General features: G+C 43.3%; 1 protein-coding gene across 1 annotated transcript in view; it reads right to left on the bottom strand.

Moving 5' to 3' along the window:
- LOC104462849 (arf-GAP with GTPase, ANK repeat and PH domain-containing protein 1) overlaps window positions 1–13,097 on the bottom strand; it is a 196,340-nt gene that overhangs the window by 41,638 nt on the left and 141,605 nt on the right. Inside the window, exon 13 of the mRNA XM_010074981.1 lies at window positions 7,525–7,686. Coding sequence (XP_010073283.1) covers window positions 7,525–7,686 — 162 coding nt within the window. The remainder of the gene's footprint in view (window positions 1–7,524; window positions 7,687–13,097) is intronic.

Below are 13,097 nucleotides of genomic sequence, written 5' to 3'. Positions count from 1 at the left end.
TTTCCCAAGGAACCCAGATGTGCCGGTGTGTACACCCACCACCAGCTCATCCTGGGACCCATCCTTTCCAGAATCCCCTTTCCCGCTGTCCACCACCACGACACTTTTCCTTTCAAGCAGGTAGGCGGAACCAGCAGCCCCTTCTGATCCCGAGCTAACGGTGCTTTGAAAGAGAAGAAGGGATCTTTCAACTTGTTTAGCCTGCGACGAAGCAGGTTAAAACAATAGACGAGCTTCACCTCCCTGGTCTTTCACTCCTCGGCATCAACATAGGTGTCCTCCAGCAGCAAACCTTTTATGTCAGATGGGCTGTGATGGCCGAGGCTGAAGGTTTCCCAACAAGTGACCTTTACGCTGTGGTTGAAAGCAAGTCTCTGAAGAATTGGTTTAGATTTTATTAATTTCTGCCCTCCTGTTTCACAGGTGTACAGCAATCGGCCAGCGCTGCATCTCCTACGAAGCAGTGAACGGAGTCACTGATGATCAGTGGAATTACAACCAAAGAGTGATAACCTCCAAGACACTCGCAGTACGCTTAAATCAAAACAAGCATCTGGCATCACAGACAACAAGCATGGCCACATACTGGTTTTTTTTGTTTTTTGCTTTTTTTTTTTTTTAAAGTTCTCATGCAGGCAGAAAAAAATACAGCCAGATATGCAGCTCATTTTTTTCCCTTTTTAATGCCAACTGAGAAGCCAGGTTTTTTGTTGTTAGGAATTTTTTTGCCTACGAAGCAGCTAGAGCAGAGAATATCTGGATCAGGAAAGGACCACCACTCTTCCAAGATAATCCACAAAGTAGGGATGGATACACTTATCAAACCACACTCATAAAGCAAGCTTGTTAAACTCCAGAGGGACTGATGTCTAGCAACATGGACCTTGGGTTTTTTTTTGTTTGTAGTACAAAATTCAGCAAAATGTTAATTGCTGCAATTTCTGAAATGTTTCGTGCACAGGAGGACTACACAAATGACACTATGATCAAGAGATCGTACACGAACAGAATTCAGCAGTAACTCTGAATCACAAAACTATTTAAAACAATCCAAACACCTTCGTAGCTACCTGCTTATAACCCAGATCCTTCCAGCTCCAAATAAATCCTTCCTTTCTTCACTCAACCTTGCAGTCAAAATGCCACTATTACATCAATCTCACTCTAAATATTGCAGAAAAGCCTGATTTTTCAAAACTATGGAACACGTACTTTCTAAAACTTCAGGTGCTTAAGAGACTAGAAACAGAAACAAAACCTGCTCTCACTAAACCGTCCATGACAAGATGCACAGAAATACTGTACAACAGGATGGAAAGATACCCCTCTTCTGTATGACATGGGTCTGCATTGAGGTTTTAAAATCCTATTTTCTTTTTGGAGAGGAAAACCCTTATTAAGACATCTCTTATCATTTTAAGGAGATTACGACTGCAAAAAAAAAAAAAACCAACCCAACCCTTTTCCAACAACACTGCCGTATCAACCCCTACTACACAGCAGGTTGCATTATCGATAGGGACTAGGTAAAATAACGAGGATGACAAGATTACCAGGACTTTTGTGGAGTTCTGACATCCACAGCAGTACACAGCGTTATCCTGTAGCAGACTGGAAAGTGCTTTTACCTGAACAAGTTCTGGTGGCAGCTTAGTTCTGTGCATTACTTCAAGCAACAAAATCCATACTGGGACCTTGCCATCTAAGAGATTTGATTCCAAAGGTTACAAACTCTTTAATAGGTGAGTAGTTTTGCCCTTGCGGCAGCTGCAGGTCAACATATTAGATTTCACATCTTCCTTGCAGAGAAAAGGGAGTGATGACACTGTGACTTTTTGTGCTGGAAAGGTTTCTGAACATGCTGTCCTCTGACAATGTCAGAAGGTTTCTCTCAGACCATAAAAAGCCCTCCCCCCAAAAAAAGCATCAAGTAAAAATACATTCCTTCATGATGGTGCTTAATACAATGTATTATAAATAACTATTAGCATTAATGTCAAGTCCATCTGTCAAACGAAGAATCTCCTCTCTCACAAACACTATAGCTCGTTTTTTTTGCATCTTTTTCGTTGCACAGAACTCAGAGATGTTTCTACAAAATTTTCAAAATTCCCAATTAACTTTTTTTTTAATACATATACATTTCATTTTTTCCAGTTCAATCTGGCCACAGCACCCTTCCTAGAACGACGCACCTAAGGAATTGTCTGGAGAAGTCTACGCACAGCGCCGCGTACAGAGCCAAATGTGTTTAACTCATTTCCGCGGAAAACGCCAGCAGGTGAATCACGGGGACGCCGAAGGGATTAGACTAAGGCAAGCCCGGGGTGAGAAGTGGCAGGTAAAATGCACACTGTTTATTTTAATACATCAGATGCTCTACGTTCAGCTAACAGCTGTACTGCTTCCGATTTACACAAAATATCCCATTTTCAGGTACTGTACAGATTGCAGAGACCAGTGCTAAGAACTGCAGTTCCCTCATTTGCTTTGTCATTCTGGTTTCGGGATGGCTGAAAGGGGCCAAGAAGTCCTGGGAATAAGCCAGCACCTCCCGTGGCTTTTTGCACCTTATCCCACTCTGACTCCAGTCCCCATACAGCTGAGAAACCAGATGAAAGCAGTGAAATTTTAGCTTATTGCTAAAAATACAAATGCAAAGTCTGACTAAAACCTGGTTTTTCCATCCACAGAAAACAAATGAACATATTTTCATTCCAAACTTAACTATATCTCATCTTCAACGCTCCCTGAGATTCGGAACAGAAAAACAACTGCAGCGTTAGATTCCTAGGTCCTAGTGAAGAACACAAGCTTTTGAAATACATTGATTAGTTCACACCAGGAAAATAATAAAAGCAATTTCTCAGTAAAGTGGTCTTCATCCTTAGCTACAGGCCAGAGAGCGTACACCTAGAATTGGGGGCTAGACTGCATGGAACAGGGAAACACAGCGAAAAGCAATTACTGCCACAAAGGGCAGAGAAGAAACATCTTTGTGTTAAGAAAATAGTTGTAAAAAGAAACATAAAAGGCCTTCGTTGTCCTTCAGAAGTTCTTTAGGAACCAACGATGAAAAACACTGAACATGGATTTACAGAGAAAACATGGAGTTTGGAAAGTCAACCGAGTCACTCATCGCATTTATTGCTATCTCACCAATTCCTGTTTTTCTGCAGGAACGGGAACAGAGAGCCGTGCTTGTTCTACCTACGCTGCCAAGAGAGAAGACAAATGAAGGGCAGCTGCCTCTCCTGACCACCCACCCGCCTGGACGCAGTCGGACCAGCCCTAGGGCAGACCCACTTGCAGAGCATGGATGACCTAGATTTGATGCTGAAAGCCAGCCATACCTTGGGCTTTCCATAGCTCCTAAGATCTTGGAGGTGGATTGAAAGCAGGCAGGTCCAAGCTGGCATAGCCATGAAGTTTTAAAACTGTCTACCAAGAAAAACACTGAGAACGGTCTTTTCTGCAAAGAGTTATTTCCAAGAAAGCTTTTACATTTTTCGACTTGTTTTCAAGCTGCACAAACCTTCCTGTTATCACCAGCTGTTCCACTAACTGCAGCAGCACCGAAACAGGCTGGGCTCTGAGCAGCTCTTTGAAATACAGCGCTGGATAATCCTGCTCTGAGCAAGTTTAGGCAGCATGGTGGGAAAAACACCGCTGGTTGCTGGCACCTTGCCTAATTTTCCTGCTGTTACCCTCAAAAACACCGAGGAATTTTTTCAGCGACAAGTTCCGTACAGAGAACTAAAAAACTTCTCTCTCTGGGTTTCCTCGTGCTGGAAAAATTTCATAACAAACTGATTTTCCAGAACAGGCACTGAATTTTAATTTTAACCCGACTGCAGCACGGTGGCGTTAGTATTTTTGTTGCTACAACTATTGTCTCAGAAAACCTGGAGAAAGATAAACCAAGTAAGATGAAAGAATCAATCCCAGAAAGAGAGGGCTGTGCACGTGCAGATAGTGTAGAGGGAGAAGAATCAGCATGACCTTTACGGAAGGGCATAAAAGAGATGAGCATCAGTCCTTGGAATTAGTGAATCACCCTGGGCTCACTAGTGTCCATCATCATGATACCTGAATACTTGGGCAGAGGTCAATGATCAAAGCCAGCACGTTCAAGGAGAAAAAAAAAAGACTCCAAAGTGCAGTAAAAATCCTAGACTTTGCTGAAGACCAGCATTTAAACCTCATTGAACACCTCAGCTTTGCTACAGACAAAAATGAAGGAACCCAGAATTTCTGCTTGAAAGTCAACACTTGAAACGTGTCTGGATCCAAAGGAAGGCAACGTAAAATCCAGAATTACCCAAATCACTTAACTCTGATCCACTGTAACAGTCTGAGAATAGCTACTGCAGGACGACCCTCCTCCTCCTTTTTGTTGTGAGCTCAGGGTTTCCAGAAAGAAGGAAGATATGGTTCTCCCATGATTACCACCACAGCCTTCTGTACCCCATTTTCCATGTCACCTGCCGTATCTTGAACACTTGACTAAAGCTGCCAAGGCAAAGCACGCGCACCTCTCCGTACATCTTCCTTTTAGTGTTTAATTGGGATTTGTGGTCTTCAAAACTGCAGTAACCCTCTGAGAGTTTAAATCCATTCTTACGACAAGTGTAGAGGAAGAAATAAAAAGGAAATCCTTTAGGTCATTGGACAGATTTGTAGCCAAGCACTAGAAAACAAGGAAATAAGCCTTTTCCTGAGGAAAGGGTGAATTATTGAACTGAAAACTGCTTTGAAGTGCAAGGCAGATGTGAAAATGCCACATTCAACTACTTGGAGATAAACCCCTAACAGCCTAAAGCACCTCAGACACACACCTACCAGCACCAGGCTGGCTTGTGACATTGGCAGTCCCAGGACTGGAGTTATTCCCACCGTTCAGTGTCACAGCAAGCTCAGAGGTGAACACTACCTGTTTGGTCAAACCTAACACATACCGAACGGAACTACTGGCTGGCACCAACACAATCCCAGAGATGTTGTGGATGCCCCATCCCTGGAGGGGTTCAAGGCCAGGCTGGATGAGGCTTTGAGCAACCTGGGCTAGTGGGAGGTGTCCCTGCCCATGGCAGGGGGTGGAATGGGATGGGCTTTAAGGTCCCTTCCAACCCAAACCAGTCTATGACTACGATTCTATGAAAATACAAAGGTTACAAGTGCCTGCATGTCAGGATTGGGAAAAGGCAATCCCTAGCCTTTGTTAATCTTGCTGGAAAGTACTTTATAGGAATCTACAATCACTATTACTTTTTTCTGAGATGCCCTTCTTCTAAAAGGACAGGGAACTCGAGCACGGCTCATTGCTCTCTCCTTCAGCTACCGCTGACAGACGAGGCTGACTGTCCCAGCTGTCAGGCATCTCCTCCCAACCTTGCTAAGGATTCCAGGGCCAGTAAGACTAGTTATCTGCTGAAGGACGCCCAGAGCTCCTCTCCCACGTGGCAAGAACACTGTGTAGAAAGTCGCAATTCTGTTCTTACAGCCAACGGCTGTTTTTCACTTGGTTGCGCTTTAAAAGAGATGTTATGAAGAATTCAACAACCACTGTGGCCCACCCAAGACACAACTGGGAGCCCCAAGCCAGAAAAGAGAGCCCATCTCAGAAGACATGTAAGAAGAGGCAGGTCAATGAAAGCTGGTGGGCCAACATAAAGATACAAAGACTGTAAAGACAGGTGTGGGAGCTCACTGCTGCTTTTAAACCTCCTTGTCTATCACTTGGTGCTACTTGCTGGCCAGCTCTTGCTCTTCTGGAAGTGTATTTATCCCATTTATATGTAAGGGGATGGTTTTGCAAAGCTATTGCAAAAGAATTTTAGATGAGCGTGTTAGGATGCTGGAAGACAAGGACAAGAGCAAGAGAAAAGGATGAAGGAGCACGTAAATCCCCACTCCCATCAGAACAGGGATTTCATGGCCAAGATGCACAACGACCACAGATCCCCCATTGCTCACTGCGGGTCAGGAGTCTGCGCCTGTAGACCAGGACCACACAGGCTCCAGCTCCAGTGACTTGTGAAAATAATCTCCCCGGGAGAAAGAAAACATACACGCATTAACTACTTAGAAAAAGATTTTCAAAGGCTCTTGATATCCAGCTGGTCTTGATTCATATTGACTCCAACAAAACAGTCTTGGACCAATGGTGAGCACTCTGAAAAACCCCCTCTATAACTTGCCATTGAGGTATGAAAATAAGTGGTGTAAAGTAAAATGGATTGTGAAAAAAAAAAAAAAAGATGAAAAATTAAAAATGAAAGGTTAAAATAAAATTTGGCTTCAGGCCATAAACTAGGGGGAAACTAACAGTAAAGATAGTTAAATGACTGGAAAGAGAACAAAACAGGAACTATTATGAAAAAAACCCGATGGCTTTTAAAAAAGGATTTGTATAGATAGCTGGGGAAATAAATTCCGTATGTGAAAGAAGTGCAACTGAGAAATTAAATAAATGGAAAATAAGGATGACTAAGTAGTAGTTAACATCCCCCTTCTCAGTTGTATACTATTATCACGTCTATTTTTAATGTCTCTTCAGCTGTCCGCAACTGTCATCCTTTTTTCAGAACTTGTTCCAACTCTCTTTGATACCGAATTAGCTGTTTTTCACTCTCCAATGCTCACAACTGCATCTTTTTCTTACTTAACACTCCCCTTTTCCGACAATGTCATTCCATTGTCTCCGTTTTTCATCTCTCCTTGTATGTTGACTCCCCAGTTTCTGAGCTCTCCAACTACCCTTGTTCTTTTTTTTTTTTTTTTCTGGAGCTCTTTTGGTTGAATCCTAGCATGTTTCTTTTCTTCTTTTCTAAAGGTACAAGCATGTTTTATATCATATCTGTCTACTGTACACATTGTTACCCCTTCAGAAGGGCATTCAACAGCTATAGCAGCGTTCGTGTTGGAAACGGTAAGCTAAAATAAGGGAGAAAAGAAGTTCTTCTTGGCTTTTCCTTTCTGGTTCTTAAAAAAGAACCCAAACATTTAAACTCTCCCCTTTTCCTTTTTATTTTCAAATAACACAATCTTTCCACGAGCAGCTGAATATTCAAACAAAAACAGGCATCAGAAGAGTTCGCGATTCTAGAGCTCGGGAAGTGTCTAAGCAGAAGAGATAACACGAGATTTAATGATAATGAAAAAATACACAAGCTCTAACGGGATCTATAGGATACTGAGTGAACCTTTTTCTTTCTTGTTAACTTCACAAATATGCCTGTACCTTACCTTTATGGCTAAGAGGCTCCGAATTAACTGGGGGACACTGTTTTATTTATTAAAAAAAATTCGGTTCCAACCATGTTTCAGACAATGGAATTCACCATTGTGATGCCTCAGAGTATTCAGCTTCATCAGTAAAAGATCAGCCTTTAAATTCTCTACTTGAGTATAATTCTCTTTACCGTCTGCATGCAAAGCCAGTGGTGTAGTTGAGGTGTATTTAACAATGCTCTTTGGAACGATCTTTTCAAAATTCAGATTTCCACCGTAGAGCAAGCTTACCTTCAGCTGTGCCCGAGATACCATCAGCTTTGAAATTGCTTGTGCTTTTCTTCCGGCGGTGCTTCTTTCTGTTGGCGTGGGGTGACGGAGGTGGGTCGAGTTTGGGACTTGTCGTACTGGATATACTTGGGCTTGAACATACAGAATCTCCTAACCCAGTATCTGCAGTTTGGGGGGGGGGGGGAAGAAGAAAAAAAACCTGTATAATTTAAATTAACGATTGCTAGAATCCAAGCTATAACCCTCCGCTGTCTGTTAGCAGCTAACTTCTTGAGCGTGTTGACTTCCAAAGGCTACAGAAGAGTCTCCTAACAATATCCATTAGTTTTTCAAAAAGGTACAAAAAAGCAACTTGGCTGAAAGTTCTGATTAAACCAACAGGACACTGCGCCAATTTCATAAGCAGTCTAGATGGAACTGACAAAAGCCAATGGGAAATCACTTCATTATTTCCAATTGCTCTTTTTTATAAGGATCTTACTGATCCTCAAATTAACTCATGTAATGCTAGGATGTTTTAATACATAATGAAACAGGGATATCTCCATGTACTCTGAACGCTATTTGCTTTCATTAATATTAAAGATAACACACATCGAAAAGGTGCAAATGGCAATAAAGGTGGGAAAATAAGGTGTGTGATTCATGTATGCCTGGTACACCCAATACTGTGGGATAAAGGGTCACTTACTACCTGCTCCCAATTAAAAAAATATAATCCCATGCCCAGTGTGCTTGGTTTTCTGCTGTACTAGCTATGGAAGCATAACACAGAACAATTTTAAGACCTAATGACGGAGTAATTTTCGCCCCTCCCACATCAATTAGTTCTCTCAAATAGATTAAAATTAAAGGGTGATGACACCCCCCTCTCGGAAGCAGAGACCCCCATTCCCTTCCCTGGCCTGTGCAACGGCTGGTAATAATGAACACCTTCTCTCTGACTAGTTCTTCTCTACTTCAGTCCAGAAATACCTAACAGCAACATTAAACACAAGTTGAGGCAATGAAGACATACGTGAAGTTTCACTCTCTGTCTGGGTCCTTTCACACAGCAAACACTCAAGTACCCTTAATCCAGTAATTTTACCCAAGGTCAGTAATGTGATTTTAGTTTAACTGCAACCAACCTTTTGGCTAGGGTTAGTGCTAAATGCATTTCTAGTTTTGTTTTTTTTTTAATTACAAAACTTAACATAACACCCTCCACTTAAAGTGCTTGCTGTCACCTGGAGTGAAGGTGTTCCCAGCACCTTGGTTAAACACCACACGTTGCGCTGAAGTGCAATAGCAGGACTGCACTTAAAATGAATTCAAGAAAATTCAAGAAAAAGACTATTTAAAAAGCAACTTTTGATTTTCTGAGTAGTTAAGTCCTCACACAACTGCCTACTTGACAAAGAAAAAATTTTTGCTTTTTTTTCTCATAAAGTTTACTTGCTAATTACCCGCTAAGCACAGTTGTGCTGCAAGTTATTAGTGGCGGATAAATTATGGAGCTAATTGCCTGGCAATAGAGACTAAATCAAACATTAGCTTTATATGAAGAATTTTTGTTCTTTTCCCTATGTCCAGTATTTTGAAACCTTTCATCAAGTATTTAACCACAAAAGGGAATAATGAGAATGTATTTACTGTCTATTTGTATAGGAGTTTTTAAGTATTTGACCCCTAAATGCTCAAAGCAGCTCTCCTGCCAAGTTTTGCTGTCTCTCCAGGTGAAAAGGCAAACCCTGATGAGAATCCATGCCAACACTCAGCATGGGCTTGACAAAGGGGATGCTGATCTCTTTGGCTCCGTTGACACTGGAAGAAGAGAAGATGCAGAAGAGGATGCCAGCAACACAGAGGCATGGCCAAGGAGGCAAGCCGGTTACTGCTGGTTCTAAACACTGAACCTCCAGTTTGGGGCTTCTTGGTTTCCTACATTGGGTACTTAAAAACCCAGGAGAAACCAACCCTCCCACCCTTTCCTATGCCTTTCACAAAGTTTCTCTCCAAACATTAGTGATGCTGAGACGTGTGCTGATGTGTTCCGGTCCCCAAGGCAGGCATACGAGGGCTGTGTTCATTACCACGTGCAATTCTGGCGTCAACTGCGATGCCCCAAACCCACAAAATGGTGAAAAAACTGCACCCTGACACAAAACCACAGAATATATTTTTCAATGGGATCCTTGTTAAAAAATATTGAGGTCCATCCGTACGCTTGCTGTGGCTCAGTCTGATTTCTAGGCTATAAATTGCACCAACAAAACCTGCTGGTGAGCTCTGAAAAATGAGGACACTTACACACAGACAGTCCGACTACTCGTGTTGGGAGAGCTGAGGAATTAACCTCCTATGGTAAATCCTCCTGATACACAGCTCTCTCCAGGTAATAACCTGCCGTCCTTGGGTCAAATGGCTCTGAAGGAAAGAGCCTGAAGCTTTTCCCTCCCCCTCAACCAGAAAAGAAAGGCGAGATGCTCGTAAACGGGTGCCGAGCTGATATTGTTAGTGTATTAATGCCCTGCATTCCCGGTTTCGGAGACCACCCTTTGAAGATGGGAGTTATTTAACATTCTCCCAGTTTAAAATATGAGCAATCAAAAGGCGCTAGGCTTACACGCTGTGCTTTCCCATTTCCCACTACTTCTCTTGCCTGACAAGGTATTCTTCAAATTGAAAAGAGGGCTCCTGAAAGCCCAGCTTCGGAAAACTGTAAATGAGCTCAGGCTTCAGCCCACTGAATGCAATTTCATACTCCTGACTGAATACAAATAATGCATTTTATTTTGTATCAATTACCACGCCTGAGAACAGACGACCACTGCCAGCACTATTAAATAAAATAAAAAAAAAAAGGCATGGAAAAAGGCACGCCAAATTAAAAAAGCAAGCGCCTCATTACTCCACATCTAAACCAGCTTTGACAGAGGCACTGGAACTCATAAGACGCGTTTCACTGGGTTGGGATGGGCTGTTTTGCAGCCATCCCGTGCATTCAATGTCAGCCATTAGTTCTTCCCAATCGGGCATCAATGTTCAACGCACACCCGAAAAAATATATAATACTAGTAATAATAATAACAATCTGCAGCCTCTCTGAGCTTCAATACTTGAAGTATGAGTCAAAGAAGCAGTTTCACTTTTCACTCGGGAAGCTGACAAGCATGACTAGAGGGGGAATAAAATAACATTCAGTTCGCATAAATATCAAGCGGGCTGCTTGAGACTGATGGGCCAGGAATGTATTCTTAGCCATCATTCTGGCAGACAGGCCCAAGGACACTCATAACTTATTTTACAATCATTTAGTTTCAGCTCAAGTGGAAAACGTGACAACTTATCTCTGCTGACAAGATGCCATATCGAACCTTACAATTAACTCTCCCGCGATTATCTGCCCAGCCCATCATTAACTGTGCAGTTTTTGATGGACTGTACAGGCAGCTTTCCTTGATGAGGGTCATCATTCGCAGGGTGTAGATCTATATTATACAACATTAAGGACAAATTTCTCCCCTTGCCACGCAGCCGGGGTTGTCCTGACCAGCACACCCCCTGTTCTGCAACCGCCGCGCCACGGTTCTCAATGACGTGCAGCAACACGCTGCTGAAAAACATCTTCTCCTCCAAAATGGAGCATCGCCGTGCTCCAGCCTATGGACTGCAACCCACAGACCCAGCTATAACCGCCCGTGCCCTCTCCCAGTCACCAGCCATGCCTCCTCCCTTCCCTCGCCCCAGAGCAGTGACTGACTCCTCTTGGCTCTAGGCGAGAGCCAACACAACCCGCGTCCTTGCCATTCACCTCCGCATGCTCACGACGCAGTAAGGATGCCGCTGTGAATGTCACATGCGTGTTTGGCCACTTTCCATACTGATGAGGAGATGCCTTTCGCATGCCAAGGTGAGTTTCCAGCTTGGCAAGGTGGCAAAATAACGCCAAGCTCACACCAAGGGACAGGAGAGCATCTGCACCAACCAGTATGGTGAAGTACAGGCGCTCGTTCCACAAAAAGTAGTAAAATGGTCCATTTGGAGTATATTGAGGGTAAGTTTACAGCTAGGCAAGTTATCTGAGGCCATTCAAAATATGCAGCAGCTCATTCCATGCCCAGGAGCAACAAGCAACACCGGGTAACCAAACCCCTGAAGTTATCAAGAGATGGGACATGAAAAACCCTGACTGCTCTGTTGATAGCATGGTGACTTTTCCCTATAGGTGCATGACACATGGATAAGACAAGGATTCTGCTTGTTCAAGTGTGACCCTTGTTTGTTGGAATTCACAAAACAACAACAACAAAAAGCCAGTGCAGCTCTTATTCCACAAAGCAAGTCCTGTGCCTGCCTCTCTCCTAGATGCATTTTATAATTGCAGAAATTCCTTTCAACTATGACAAGTTCTCGTAGAAGAAATAAGGGGTGGAAGGAAAGAAGTATGTTGTCTGCAACTACAACCCAGAATTACGAGACAGGACTCTAAATGACAAGAGAAATCACCCAGTCCTTCCCAGAAGAGCCTCCAGGGCTGTGCTGTTGCACCGCACTTTATTTGCCATCTGAAACACTAACATTTGATATCCTCTTGCAGCATTATATGATGTTTGTAAAAGGTAACGTCCTGCAGAAGCCCCACTTCTTACCTCTTTCTAGTTTTATTAGCCGTAAGCCACATGCGCTCCACAAACAGATCTCAAAGACGACTCCATCTGTGCCCTCCAAGGACTTAGTGAGAGCCCTCTTTGATTTGCAAAGGGTCAGAAATCCAGTTCAACCCCAGCCTGGGCTTCCCGGGTGCCCCTAGCACGGCACGACAAGGGCAATGCACCCCAAACTCCCCAGCATCCGCTCGGAGGGCGTCCAAGACGCGGAGTGAAGCCGTTTCTCCATCACCGCTTGCAGAGCTGCAGGACATCCCAACGCAGGGATCGTGGAGGTGAAGCACATGAGGGACAACGAGCAGGTATGATCGCCCCAGGCCCTGGGGCTCAGGGTGCAAAAAGCCCAAGGACAAGAGGCAAGGTGTAAGGTACTGCAATAGCACAGCACAAAAGCTGAGAAGCAAAAATCCGGGAGCGGAGCTTCGTCTTTGGCCCACGGTTCCTATTTTTTCTCCTACACACACAACCCTCTCTCCTGTGTAACCACTGCGGTGGAAACAAGGATATTCTGACCTCTTCTATCTCCGTGTCTTTTGATTTATTTCATATTTTTGTCAAATCATCTATTTACAAAAACTTGAAACAAACTCAACAGGTGACGCTATTCTCCACAGACCAAAGTCAAGCTTGATCTGGTTTACATTTTTCTTGCATCTTCTTGTTAAAATTTTCCAACAGGCTTTCAAAGTGAAATTAGACTTTTTTTTTTTTGTCAAGCCCAGCTCCCCAAAGCAGCCTTATTCTCAAGTGGCTGGAGATTGATTAATTTGGGGTTTTGATTTGTCAAAGTGACAAGAAGTCAGACGTTACAAAAGTGGGCCCGGTGAATGGGATCAATTAAAGAGCAGAAGCGGCAACACAATTAATAGCGCCAGGTTCAAGGGGAAGAAGAAAGCGCTGATGACGAAAACAACAGCAACA

This window comes from Pterocles gutturalis, unplaced genomic scaffold, assembly GCF_000699245.1.
Source record: "Pterocles gutturalis isolate BGI_N339 unplaced genomic scaffold, ASM69924v1 scaffold592, whole genome shotgun sequence".
Classification (NCBI taxonomy): domain Eukaryota; kingdom Metazoa; phylum Chordata; class Aves; order Pterocliformes; family Pteroclidae; genus Pterocles; species Pterocles gutturalis.
This window is presented reverse-complemented; position numbering and strand designations above follow the sequence as displayed.